Source organism: Tachypleus tridentatus, chromosome 7, assembly GCF_004210375.1.
Source record: "Tachypleus tridentatus isolate NWPU-2018 chromosome 7, ASM421037v1, whole genome shotgun sequence".
Classification (NCBI taxonomy): domain Eukaryota; kingdom Metazoa; phylum Arthropoda; class Merostomata; order Xiphosura; family Limulidae; genus Tachypleus; species Tachypleus tridentatus.
Window position 1 is genome coordinate 186,420,912 of NC_134831.1, and position 14,065 is coordinate 186,434,976.

At 33.6% G+C, this 14,065-nt stretch overlaps 1 protein-coding gene across 1 annotated transcript in view; it reads left to right on the forward strand.

Moving 5' to 3' along the window:
* The window catches only part of LOC143257502 (ADP-ribosylation factor-like protein 3), a 45,379-nt gene that overhangs the window by 25,830 nt on the left and 5,484 nt on the right, over window positions 1-14,065 (forward strand). Inside the window, exons 4-5 of the mRNA XM_076516276.1 lie at window positions 2,686-2,736; window positions 7,609-7,794. Of these exons, the coding sequence (XP_076372391.1) occupies window positions 2,686-2,736; window positions 7,609-7,794 (237 nt within the window). The remainder of the gene's footprint in view (window positions 1-2,685; window positions 2,737-7,608; window positions 7,795-14,065) is intronic.

The window sequence follows — 14,065 nt, forward strand, 5'->3', positions numbered from 1 at the left end:
ATTTGGTGCAATCCAGATTAGGAAATTCCAGTTTCCTGGTTGCAAGACATGTAAAATGGGTCAATATGGCTCTTCTCAACTGAACCTGGAAAAGTTCCAATTTCTTCTCAAAAGCACAAATATGCTCAAACAACTTATTCACAAGTTGACTTTTCCCTTGTAGTTTTAAGTTTAAATCAGACAGATGCTGTGTAATGTCTGTGAGGAATGCTAAGTCATTCAGCCAGTCCTCATTGCTCAAGAAGTCCACATTCTGACGTTTGCTCTCCATGAAGAACTTAATCTCCTCTCGCAGATTCCAGAATCTCTTCAAAGTAGCAGCTCTACTAAGCCAACGTACAGCAGAGAAGTACAAAACATCTGAATACTTACTGTCCAGCTCATCTAAAAAAGTTTTAAATTGTCGATGATTTAATCCTCGTGTTTGAATATAATTTACGCATTGGACGACATTTTTCATGACTTCTGCAAAATCCAGAACTTTGGTGCACAAGCTCTCTTGGTGAATAATGCAATGGCTTACAACTACGTCTTGTGCTCCAATTGCAGTTAGAAATTTCTTGGTGAATCCATTTGTCCTACCTGTCATGGAAGGAGCACCATCTGTTGTAACACCACATAATTTATAAGGATTCAGTTCAAACTTTTCTACAACCTTAAGCACTTGTTCACAAATATCCTGTCCTGTGGTTGTGGAGGAAAGGCTTGCCATATCTAAAAACTCTTCGAAAACATCAAAGCCTGCAGTAACAGCTCTGATGAAAATGACAAGTTGGGATGTGTCATTGATATCAGTGCTTTCATCCAAAGCCAGACTGAAAGCTTCACACGAATTCAATCTCTCTTTCAAAGTTTCTTTGATGTCCTCTGAAAGATCTTTTGTCCTGCGTGAGACAGTAAAGCGGAAAGGCTAGTTTGCTCCACCAAATATTTTTCTCTGGACATGCATATTCTGTGAATATTGTTAAACAATTTTAATAAATTCTCCATCACTGAAAGGCTTTCCCTTTTCTGCCATACATTCACAAAGCTTAAAACTCAGTTTTGTCACCAGTTCTGAATTTTTCTTGAAAGTGGTAAAACACCTTGTTGCTTTTCAATGGATGTTTTAAATGTTCAATTTTGTCCTTTCGTGCCTGACCAACAATTTCATCAAACTGGGAGGAGTGCTTAGTTGCGTAATGTCGCTTAATATTGTACTCTTTCATGACTGCAATTGTAGTTTGACAGACGAGGCAGACAACACCTTGATTATGTGGGACAACAAGATATTTTGTGCACCATTCACTGTTGAATAACCTTCCCTCATCATCAATTTTCGTTTCTTAACTGCTGACATTTTACTAGCCCTGAAATCAAAACAAAAATTATTCTCACGAAAATAGCAAAGTAGAAAAAAACATAGAATTTATTTACACATGGAACCTCTTATGGACAGAAACACATGTTTCTAAATTGGCATCCCGATCATAGCCTTCCGGTACTTAAATTAATTGAGAATAGCAAAATACAGTGTGACCTCGCCTATTCGCGGTTCGCCATTCGCGGCCCACATATTCGCGGGTTATGCGCGAACTGCGTTTTTTGTAGGTCACAGAGACTGAAAGGGCTTTTCGAGGAGATTTCTGTTGTATTTACTCAATCAAGCCGTTTTTATCAATTGTTGTCTTCACCAAACAAGATTGGACTGCTATTGGCTGACTGCCTCAGCTTCCCCAACAACGCAAACGGCAAAGCACAGCCCGGTAACGCACGGTACAATTTAGTGAAATACATAACAGTATGCAATATTGCTACATTATTACTGCATCAATGAGTATAAGTATCATTAGTGTTTATTACTGCATCAATGAGTATAAGTATCATTAGTGTTTGGGAAGCATTTCATATAGTATATAATCGCATACATATACGTTTTAAAACTGCGTCCAATATTCGCGGTTTTTCGCTATTCGCGGGAGGGTAAAGAACGTAACCCCCCGCGAATAACGAGGTCACACTGTACATAGAATCAGATGCATCTGAAAGTAAAAATTTTAATAAATTCAGTAAAGTCACAACAATATGCTAAATAATAATCAATTTACCTTCAATCTCTTGTAGTAACTGTAAAAGGTAAAAAAATTTTCACCAATAATGAATGACGGACAGCAGAGGTTAGGGAAAATTGTCGCCAGCGGGCGAAGGCGAGGTTCAGGACATGACGTTGAGTCGTAGACAATAGTGCTAGTGCACGTCACCTATTCATGCCCTAAGGAGGCCGACCAATCGAATTCGGCCTGCTCCTCTCTAGCAAAGATAATTTTAGAAGTTTGTCGAGTCGAAGCCTGGGAATCCCGTAGGATCGATGCTTTTAAAAATATTCCATTTGCGTTGGATTACAGATCAGGCCACATGGTTAGATTACAACAACTAGGGCCACACTAAATGGCTTGGCGGGCCGGGTTGTGGCCCGCGGGCCGCCTGTTGCACACCCCTGCAATAAAGCATATATGTACTTGCATTGCAACAGATCATTTAAATGCTACTATGGCTATAGTTTGATCTTGTGGAAATGTTACTCAATTGTATTTTACAGTGAAATCTTTTGGTACATCAAACTGTGTGTGTGTTTTTTTGTAATAAAATAATAGTAAATTTTTTGGTTTCCAATGTGAAAAATTTCTGTTATTATTGTATTTACAGATTTACGTTATTGATAGTGCAGATAAAAAGAGGTTTGAAGAAACAGGTGTTGTAAGTAGTACAAGTTTCTGAATATTTCAGCTTGTGTTTAATCTTAACACTACATTTTAGTAGTTACTTCAAACTGCCTAGCAGCTGATGTTAGACAATATTTCTCCACCTTTTATATCCTGATTAAGCTACATAATAGTTTATGTATAGTGCTATATTGCTCACTCTTAAAATGGGATGTTTCTGTAAGACCACCAACTACTTACATGGTGGTGTGTGTGTATGCCTTTATATATTTATATATTTCTCTCTCTTTTTCTCACTGTTTCATATATCAAGGACCATCACTCATGGATCTCATGAGTAAAGCAGATGGAGATTTTTGCCTTTCCTTACTGATCTGTGATTCTTACAATCAGGCTGTTTCTGTTTTTCAAAATTGGGAATCACTGACATCCACTGCACTGCCTCTAGTGTGTTGCTCTTCTGTACTCCCTAATGCATATTCCCCCATTTTGTTATAGTGGAGTATGGGGGTTCTTGCCATATCTGTTTCCCAATTGCTGTGATGGTTGACCATGAAGGTTTCCTCCTGAGTGGAGTTTGTACAATAAATTAAATAAAACTTTATAACTCATATGTACCTATTCGGTGACAAGAGAGTTACTGTCATTATAGTTATTGTTTATGCAATAACATAGGATTCTGAAATAGAGGTGCTTTTCCTGAATGTTTTTACCTAGGTTGGACCTAGGTTTTTACATACATATTTCACCCGGATTGACCTTACTTGTTGATAAAAAAATAAATTTTTTATGTTAGGTACTTCCACTGGATGTTTTCTTCTCAGATGGCTTGGTCTTGGCATTATCTTATGCATCCTCAAGTGCTTCCCCTGGATGTTATTTCTCAGGTGGATCACACTTAGTCATAATATAATATATCCAAGGTGCTTTCTCTGGATGTTTTTACCAGACAGAAAACCCTTCACTAAAATATTATATATTCAAGGTACTTACCCTGGATTATTTTTGCCCAGGTAGGCCACACTTAGCCTATTCGTATATGGTCTTTTAACCCTAGCCAGATATTTTCATATCAGATTACAGGGATTTTTTTTTAATCTAACTCTCATGGTGTCACATCCTCATGCTTGTTACACATGTGGACATCTTACATACCATTTGTTCACAAGTGGAACTTGTCTTACAAGACGTGGTGCCTGTTCAGTAAGTTCTGCCATGTGTGTCATACTTTGTTCATTACTGGGTGAAGAGTATACCTGTTCCAGAAATAGTGTTATACTCCACTGGTGTACCTCCTTTAATAATTGTAGCATACCTGTTCTTTCACAATGGTTGTTCTCCACTTGTTTGATTACTTTTGTGCTTTCACCAGCCCCTTCAACTTTTGGAAGTTGACATTTTCTAACACTAAAAATGCATTTCCAATAGGCATTTACTTCTACTCACCCACTTCCCACCAATTTTCTGGTGTTTTATATTTGTATGTGCCAACTCTCTGAAGCCAGAATTATGCTGCAATAGTAGAGGGACTTTCCTAGCTATATGTGCTAGTGTAGATGGCCCATTATGATTGGTGGAGAGTAGTTATATAGTCACCATGTTGCCACAATGGTGCAAAAATGAAGGGGTATAATAAACTGGTGTGCTGTAGAAAATTTTAGCAATGCTTAGAAGGCAAATTCAGAAGTGAAAGTCCTAAATTTTTTTATCACTTATAAACTCAGTTTATCAAACTGTATGGTATTTTCTTAAAAGCAAGGGTGAGTAATGGGGGCACAGTTTATACTTTGGGCCCATCATTGCTTGAATGTGACATTGACCAGAACTGAAGAAACAGTGTGGCAGGTTGTGTAGATAATGACTTCCCTAATTAAATGATTTACTTAAGCACTAGATGCTTGAGCTTAACCCTCTTAGTATATCATTGAATGTTATTATGAAGTGACCTCTTCTTTGGCAGTTAACTAGGTCATCTAATTATATTCTTGCTCCTTTGGGTAAGAAGTTGATACGTCCATGTTCTGTTTTGAAAGCTTTTATCAAGTGTATTATTGTTTTTTGAAGAGGTACAAAAATAGTGTTTAATAATAGATTTACTATGAAAAAAAAAATTGTTTTCTTGGTTAGAACAAATGTTAATGGTTTCATTCATATTGTGCAAACGTTAAGACACTGTAATATTTTTCTCACATTTTTTTTTTAGTCTTTTACCCTCTGTTCTGACTGATCTAATTGATGTGAGCTAATGTTAGAAGGGCATTTCATTTAACGTGGGTCGACGGCTCATATAGGTAGCCTGTAAGAATTATATTATAAATCATAATTTAGTAATAAGCATAGGTAAAGGCTAAATATCTTTGATGATTAACAGTCACACTACTACGTTAGTGTACAAGGCCTAGGGCACTCTGCTGTACCTACTAAAGCATTATACCTTATAAAATTATAGTTTTTTTAATTTTATGGATAATAACATGGTTTGGATTAGTTTTTAGCCAAAGAGACATAACTGTTATCAGATGCTGTTAATTTTTCTTGAGTAAATTGGGACTTTTGTCTGGATGCAGATAGTTTTGGCTCGGGTGTTAGAAGTTAAAGATGTGTAGATCTACTGCATCCATGAAATGATTTAGATTTAAAATTTATTATAAATAATAGTACATGATATTATGTACTGTATGAATTAAGTCTTAGCTATTAGTTATTAACAAATACATTAATGCATTGTTTTTAGTAATATTTTATGAGCAGCAGAAAGAGACAAATTTTATCAGTCAGATCTCAAAACTTTTAGCTTAAACAACTTTTCTTCATGAGTAAAGATGGTACAGAAACCTATTTAGAGTCCCAGTGAGATTAGCTAAGGAGGTTGAGTATGTTAGTACTGAATCATTGTTCCCATGAAGGAACATTATTGAAATTAGAATTATGACACTCATTGATTTTATACATTTCTAAGAAACTAGAAGGTGATTTAAATATTAATGAGAAAAACAAAACAGCACTATAAGAATGACTGTTCATACATTACAAAATTAATTAATTAAATTTTAGTTTCTTGACATTGACAGCATGTAAGGTAGAGAATTAATGCATTAATATATTTAATAATATTGTACATGTTTGTTGCATTGTTTGAATTTGTTTTCTTTATTGGATCTGATGTTAAATATTAAGATGGATAAATTGTCACATTAACAAGCTAGACGTTTTCAGCAATTAAGATGACCTTCCATTTAACTAGGTTTTGGTGTAAGGTTCTGGTATAATAGATGTACCTGGTCTGAATATAATAAATGATACCCACTATTGTAAGAAGTCACAAAGTTTTTTATTGTTCTACAAGAAAAATATCAAGTGTGTAAAACAAAGAGATCAGTTAACATCTTTGAAAACGTTTTTGTTCATTAAAGACCAGATTATCTGTCTTATTTGTGACGAACAGTTATTTACAGATCTCATAATACCGTATCTGTCATAGGTTGTGTGAATTGTGTAAACAGCATTTAAGATACACAGAGAAGTGAAGAAAACACATACACAATTTACTTTTATCTCTACCCATCAAAATTTTTCAGTGCAAAAATTCATTTAGATCAGGATATACTGAAGTTACAATAGTTACTCATGATAGATTAATTTGGTGAAAGAGATCCAGGTAAACGTAGTTGAAAAAAAAATCATACGTCATCATTCAGAATATCACTTGCTTTGTTTAAATTAGCCATATCCTTAGCATAAGATAAAAACTCTTTGGGTTTTTCTGTGTTGGCCTTTCTACTGTGTTGCCCTGAAAATGATTTAAAGATTCCATGTTTGACAAACATGTGCCAATTACTAAATAGTTTGTTTTTTTCAAATTAATCGGGCATTTGATGATGAATTAATATTCAACTGTTGTTAATGTTATTAAGATGGTTACTATTGAATTGCTTACTATTATTTGAAGGTTGTATTATTCCATGGAAAAATTTGCTTGATGGATTATTAATTCTTGCAGTGTTTAAGAAGGATGACATTTATCTGTTTAATAGAAAATTAACTATTTGGTAAATTTGTGAAAAATATGCTGTTGAGTGGTAATATTAGTTTTCAAATCAGAGTTATCCTGCTATCAAATATTGTGGTTATGTTCAGTGGTAATATTAGTTTTCAAATCAGAATTATCCTGCCATCAAATATTGTGATTGTGTTGAGTTGTTATATTAGTTTTTAAATAAGAGTTATCCTGCTATCAGATATTGTAGTGGTGTTCATATAACATGAAGCAAACTTATCTTCAGGTGATCTTGACCAACTCTGTTGTTTAGAAAGGTTAGGTATATTAGGTGTCTGAATTACCCTGAAGTTCGCAACCTTCATCACAAAAATTTGAACATTTGTTCAAGAGAATCGTAAGTTTAACCTTAGTTTGAGATATGTTAAAATGTGAAGGCACTTTTTGCACAGTGTTTAATATATGTTTCAAAGCTTTTATAATCCTAGCTTTTTCAGTGTAGTTATGTGAAATTAAGAATGTTCATGAAATATCAAATTGTATGCTGTCAAGAAACTCCTGGTTATAAATTTTTTTGAAAATGTTAATTTTTGTGTTGTAATCTCAAACATTCTCATGTTAGCTAGTCCTTTCATTAACATTAGTATGGTTGTTTTTTCAGTCAAACCCTATTTGTTTATTGGTATAATTAAGATGCTACTCTTGGGAAAAATGGAATTATCTTCCCTCTCTGTGTAGAATGTTATCTACCTCCAAAATTCATAAAATAACAACATTTCTTTTTTATTTTTTGTATTTATAATGCAGTATTTAAAGTTACTTCCAAGCTTTTGTTCAAAGATTTGGAAATTTGTTTCTGGAAAGATATTCTACAGGCTTCAAATAATTAATATTTTTTTACTTTGGTAGGAACTTGCAGAGTTACTGGCTGAAGAAAAACTTTGTGGTGTTCCTTTGTTAGTTTTTGCCAATAAACAAGATCTGTTGAATGCTGCACCAGCTAGTGAATTAGCAGAAGGTCTGAATCTTCCTGCCATTCTGGACCGAGCATGGCAGATTCAGGCTTGCTCAGCTCTGTCAGGAGAAGGATTGAAGGTAAGTTTTTTTTAGTTAGAAATTTGTTTTAATTTTAGTTTTTACCCCTGCCTTCAAATGGTCACTGTAACAGTGAGAATAAACTATGAGACCAGTTTCTGTTTCTTTATTCTGTATGATTTTCCACTTTCTACATGACTTACTGTGCATGCATCAGGAAATTTTACATAAACTCTTCTTTTTCAGCTTAATACCTATATTTTTATTTACATCCATGGTGTTTATTTTGCTCGCTTTCAATGCTATTGTTGATGTTAACTGTTGCATCACATGTTTCTGTCAGTATTGAAAATTCTATACCTTCTTCAGAGGCCTTACTCATGTAGTTGCTTCTAGCATGCAGGGAAATTCCATGAGATTTCTGTTACCATGTGACTTATTTTTCCACTGACATCTTCATCTTCAGTGCTGTGTTACAAAACATTCTCCCAGTTTATTTCGGATGAGTTTCTTCCCGCACCATTTGTCTTTGCAGGATTTGAAAACAAGACCAGAAAGTAATGTTTGGTAGGTCTTTCTAAACACATCTATTTATAGTTAAGGTCAACTACTTCTTCTCACTCCTTTCAATCAGTCAAATATAGATGTAGGCAAGATGAGTATTCTGGACTCATTCAATATGCCATCTTGTCTCTTTGAGATGGGGGTTGTGTCAGATCTGTAAGGACTTGATTATTATGAGTCATTCAGGCCAATCCTAATGTTTTTATTTTTCCTGATGATGCAATTGCTTACAAATTTTAGATCAGTAAGTCTCAAATTTCCTTTACTTGGGAGAAATCTAAATTCTTTAGGTTTTATGTCCATCACTGTTGTTGTCAAACAGGGTGTCTAGTCACAGGGAAAGATGTGAAAGTATCTTTCCTGCAGAGAAAATACAGGGAATTTGAAAATTTCCTGAAAAACAGGGAAATTACAGGGAGTTGCACTGGTTGAATTACATTTTTATTTTAAATTGGTTACTTCTGGAAGATAAAAATGGATGTGAAATATTTGACAGAAGTAATACAATATAGCTTTTAGCAGACTCAAGAAACATGACAGTTGTGTTTTAACTGACTTTGAAAATGTATTAACACACTAATCAATCTTTTTTATTGAGTAATTTAGTTGAAAGATCAAAGTTCTGATGTTCTGACTGTATGATTTTGTGCTTTGGTTTTTTTTTATAAAAAGTACATTCATATTAATCCTAAAAAATCAACACTCTGCACATCCTATAGAGAATGCTACTTCTACAGTTAGCATGATGGTTATGTTATTTTTTCTATTTCATGCTGTTATAATATCTCTAACAAGGTGAAGTTAACACAGTTAAAGTCTTATAAATAATGCTACAACAAAACAATAATATTCATTATTCATTCCAAAATATTAAATCAACATATAATTTTGATTTTAACCCATAATTTATCTCTACTTTTAAGCCAAGTATCATGACATTCAAAGATAAAGGCATTACAATCAAACATAATACTGTTTCACAGTTCCATCATGTCACAATTTAATATTTTATGGCAAATTGATCCAGAATTTAATGACTGGTTAGAACCATGCAGCTTCTTGTGAGCTATGTCACAAGAACATATCTATCACTGAGTAACATGGGAGAACGTTCAATTAGAAGCCACCCAAACAAAGTGTCACTGGAAAAACAACTAATGTGAATGTAATAGTTCTGTTCAGGAGTTTGTGAATGAAACTGACAATGGCAAATATAAAAGACCTCAGCTCTGTCTTCAGTCATCAGAAGATAGTGGCCACAGTGCAACAACACTGGATAAGTATGTGCAAACAAAAGAAAGAGAAAGTCTGAAATATTGTGGGCTCTTAAGTATCTTTTGATTTATTTCTCACAATGATCTAACAACCAAATAGGATTGCTGTTCAAATCAATTCTGCACAATACATTTAGTCAGAGACAAAGCCATAGATGAAAGAGCCACAGAAGTGTGGCAACATGTTACAAAGTACTAACAAAGAAGAAAGCTGACATTCCCACATTTCAAGCATTCACCATCGTTTGGGATATGATGTTGATGGACAAACTCGTGATCACTAACTTTGAATTCTTCACCTACATTGCCTTGATTCTCCAGACCATTCTGAAAAAGTACCAGCTGAATGAGTCAGCTTTTGTGTTTATGCCACATGATCTTGTAGTCTTATTGAATGACCTGTTGGCTTTCTTCAGCAAACCTGATGTCTTGTGAAAGAACAATACTACATACAAGATGGTAATCCTGGATGTTTCCAAAAGTAACAATCAATTCCCAGCAAAGAAAATTCGCATTGGTAATGGTGCCAAATTGGATTTCTGCAAAGACTGCTTGAGTGTGCATTGTATTCTAATGTCAAATATTCAAGAGAGATGACCCATCAAATATTATTTTTACATAAACTGACATTGCTAAGGCCCAAACATTATAACCAACGAATGAGACATTGCAACCGCAGTACTCATGAAGCTGACTTCCAAACTTGCATCATCCAGAATCTTCCCTGTTGAAGTTTGGGAGGTGACAAAGATACTGTTTGGATGATTGATTTGAGATAAGCATAATGTCTTTGCAAAGTGCAACATGGGCTTGGATGAATTCTACCATACTTCTGTATACAGACAATATGTATCAGTAACTATGGGAAGTTTTTGGTGTTGCTCTTGTCCTCTCATGTGGACAAGCATATATGGAGTGAGGGTTCTCTATGGATGAGGATATCATGGTACCAAACATGAGGAAAAACTCTTAATTATTCAACATATGATTTCACAAATTTTAGGTCAATGAAAGATTACTCAAGTCATGCAGTTAAGCATATGCCAGATATCAGCACATGCTCATGGATCAAAAGACAGCAGCCAAGAAGTACAAATCTAACAAGAGGCAGAGGAAATTGAGCAAAAGTCCATTTGTTAAAAGAAAAAAAATTTAAAATGCTAGAAGATGAAACACAATCTCATTTGATTGATTCAGATAAATTTGCACATCAGATGCCAAAAATTGGTGTCAACAAGGAAAATAGAAAAATGTTAGCAAAGTCAATAGCCATGAAAGACAAGGCTGATGATATGAAATTGCCAAGCAATAATGAAAGCTTTTGACATTATTAGCAAAATATGTTCAAAAATAAATTCAAAGAGCTTGCATACCAGTCACTGAATTCCTGCTAGCAAAACTGCTTCAAATCTTGTTGATTGTGCTGGTGTTTTTTGTTGTTTTTTTTACCTACCCTGCATTTTGTTTTGTATTATGAGTTAATACTCTGTCTGTTGCTTTGTAAGTGTATGTTCACTGATTATTCAACTAATTTCTTGTATTGGCTATGATAACTCATATTTAAAAAGCATATTAATTGAGTTTTTTGATGTTTTTACTTCTAATTTTGAGCATTCTAAGTATGTTTTAGAACTTCCTGTTATACAAATTTCTTGGATGAATAAGGTGTTTAGTAAAAATTTTGCTATTTTTGTTCTATAATACTGGAAGAGTGTATCATAAACTTAAACAATGTGGTACAATCAAATCGGTTAGCTTTTTCGTTAACCTTAAATCATGTTGTTTGTAATTTTTAATGCCTGGGCCTTGTGAATATCACAGTAAATTTTCAACATGTGATTGATTAGTACTAATATTAGATATATAGTAGCTGTAATGCATTTTGTTTTTGGGAACTTATTTTAGCCTGTTAAATAATAAAAAAAAATTTATATTATATTATATTATATTATTATCTTATATTATATTATATTATATTATATTTATTATATTATATTATATTATATATTATATTATATTTATTATATTATATAACTAGATGGAAGTTATATAACTTCACGGTTAATGAAAGGTTATTTTAGGACATGAAAAGTTGCTTCCATTACTTGTAATTGTAAAAATAGGCAAAAACTCTCTTAAAAACTGCAAAACACAAAACTTGAAGCTGCAATTTTGTTTGTATCTCCACATGGATCTAACAAACCTTCATGCCAAACTTGTTGAAGATCTATTTGAGGGATAAAAGTAATGGTAAAAAATGGAAAAATACACATAAAAACCACAAAATGCAAAGTGCAAAACTGAAAATGTGTATGTATTTCTCCAATGGCCCAAAGAACCATCACACCATATTTGGTGAAGATTGTTACAAAAGTTTCTTAGTCATGGCTATAGGATGATGATAGTGGATATACAGGATACTTGTATATTGATATTGATCTATCAATCTTTTTTTTTTCTTTTTGCCATAATAGGGTGATTTATCAGTTTTCTGCTCTTCCATCCATCTCCATATATTTTCAGTTGAGCAGTCTAGTTTTGATGTTTTTTTCTTACATTCAATCAGTGTTGACTTCTGGCTTTTTCCAGCTCTTTCATCCATTCAGTTTCTTGCACAAACTCAGTTGGTTTCCCAGATGGCTACATCTCATTTAGTTTACTCTATTTGGTACAACTGGAATTTTGGATAAACACAGTGAGAAAGTCATCTGGCTCCTATGGTATTGTGAGACTTGGAGGCTGTTCATGTTCTTCTGTCTTCCATAGATACAACAAAGACAATTTCTTTCATCTGGAGGTGATGATTTTCCTTCACAAATTCATCCCTTTTGGAACATGTGGTACATTCAGTGGGGCCTTGCTTCTCAGTGACTTTCTTCAGACCCATTATTTAAGAAAGTTGAGAGTCTACTACTTCAGGTTTTCCTTTTCTTACATTTCATACAGATCTGTACCTTATCACAGATGCCTCTCTTGAAGACTGAGGTTCTATTTTGGAGTGCACCATCTTTCGAGTTCCTGGTGTTGTTAGGTATGATAATCTCCTATCAATCTTTAAACCCATGGACAGTTTAACTATAGGTTGTCCAGTATAAAGAGGTGCCTTGCTGAAAAGAATGCCTTCTTTATGTTTGCTCTTATGCCCAGTATTTATATAATGCTCCTTAGATCCAGCTTTTCAAATAATTTTAGTTCTGGATTATGCTCCATCTCTGTTTGGTCACACCTTTAATGTGATCTAGTTTGTTACATTCCTGCCATGTAACAAACTCTCTATATTTTTTTGGTCTTAACTCACTGTACTTTCAACCTCACTTGCGATGTGGGTATTCTAGTGTTCAGTAATTTAGAGGTATGCCTACCCAATTTTAACTCTAAATATGAATTCCAAACAGATATTTATCTCTAAAAATATATTTCCATCCACCTCCCCAGAACTAGGTGATATGTGATTTTGTCTTCCATTGTGTCTGCAAATTTAAAATCTCACTCATGATGGAAATTATGCAAATTATCCATTTTCTTGATGAATCTGTGGTAAGTCGATGCATATTTTGCATTGCATCAAGGACATTCAGAACTTTGAGCCGCGTGACCATTGACAACATAGAAACAACTCAATAATGAAAGGCTTTGAGTTTTTCAGAGGCAAGAACCCATTTGAAATTAATTTAAACTTAGAAATGGAAATCTAGTACAAATTTAGACATTCTGCAAATCAAAGTAATATTAAGAATCTTTGAACATATATATAAACATTTTGTGTATTGTATTGTAAAAAATGTTTTTCTACTTCAATATTTCAAAAGTGAAAAAATGGGTGCAATAACAATTGCTATTAAAGTGCTCATGTGAAGTGAATGATATCTGAAAACCACGGAAAGGAAATGTCTCCATAATACTTGGATGTAAGGATGTTTCTTTTAATTTTAAATGTAGGAATATTATCTGGTCATAATTTACATATTTGTCACCTCCAGGGACTCAACTAGAAAATCCCTTATGTTTTAGTAGTTGTAGTGTGGAGTAACTTTTATAATTGCAGACAAAAAATATTCATAATTAGTTATTGAATTTAACCTAAAATTTGCACATTTTCTTGCATTATGTACAATTGTTATGGTAATGTTTATATTATTTTAGTATTTAAATAATAGTACCAGCTGAGGCATTTAAACATTAAGGCATTAAGGATCAGTTCGCTCTTCTATGTAAAGTGTTTTCTCAGCCCAAACGAGCCGTTTTTTGCATATAAATTATACAGGCTCTGATTTAATTGGGGTATGAAATAAATTTTACCAAGTATTGCTATGAAAAGAAAATGGTACAACTGTTTTATTTGACAAATAAATTATGATCCTATGATGTATAAAAGAAAATGATTGAAATATGAAAAGGAATTTGTATTGGTAGTTTTAAAAATTGTAAGCTTATATGTTTCACTGAGAAAATCATAGATCAGATGCCATAAAAAACACAGTATTACTTTGTTG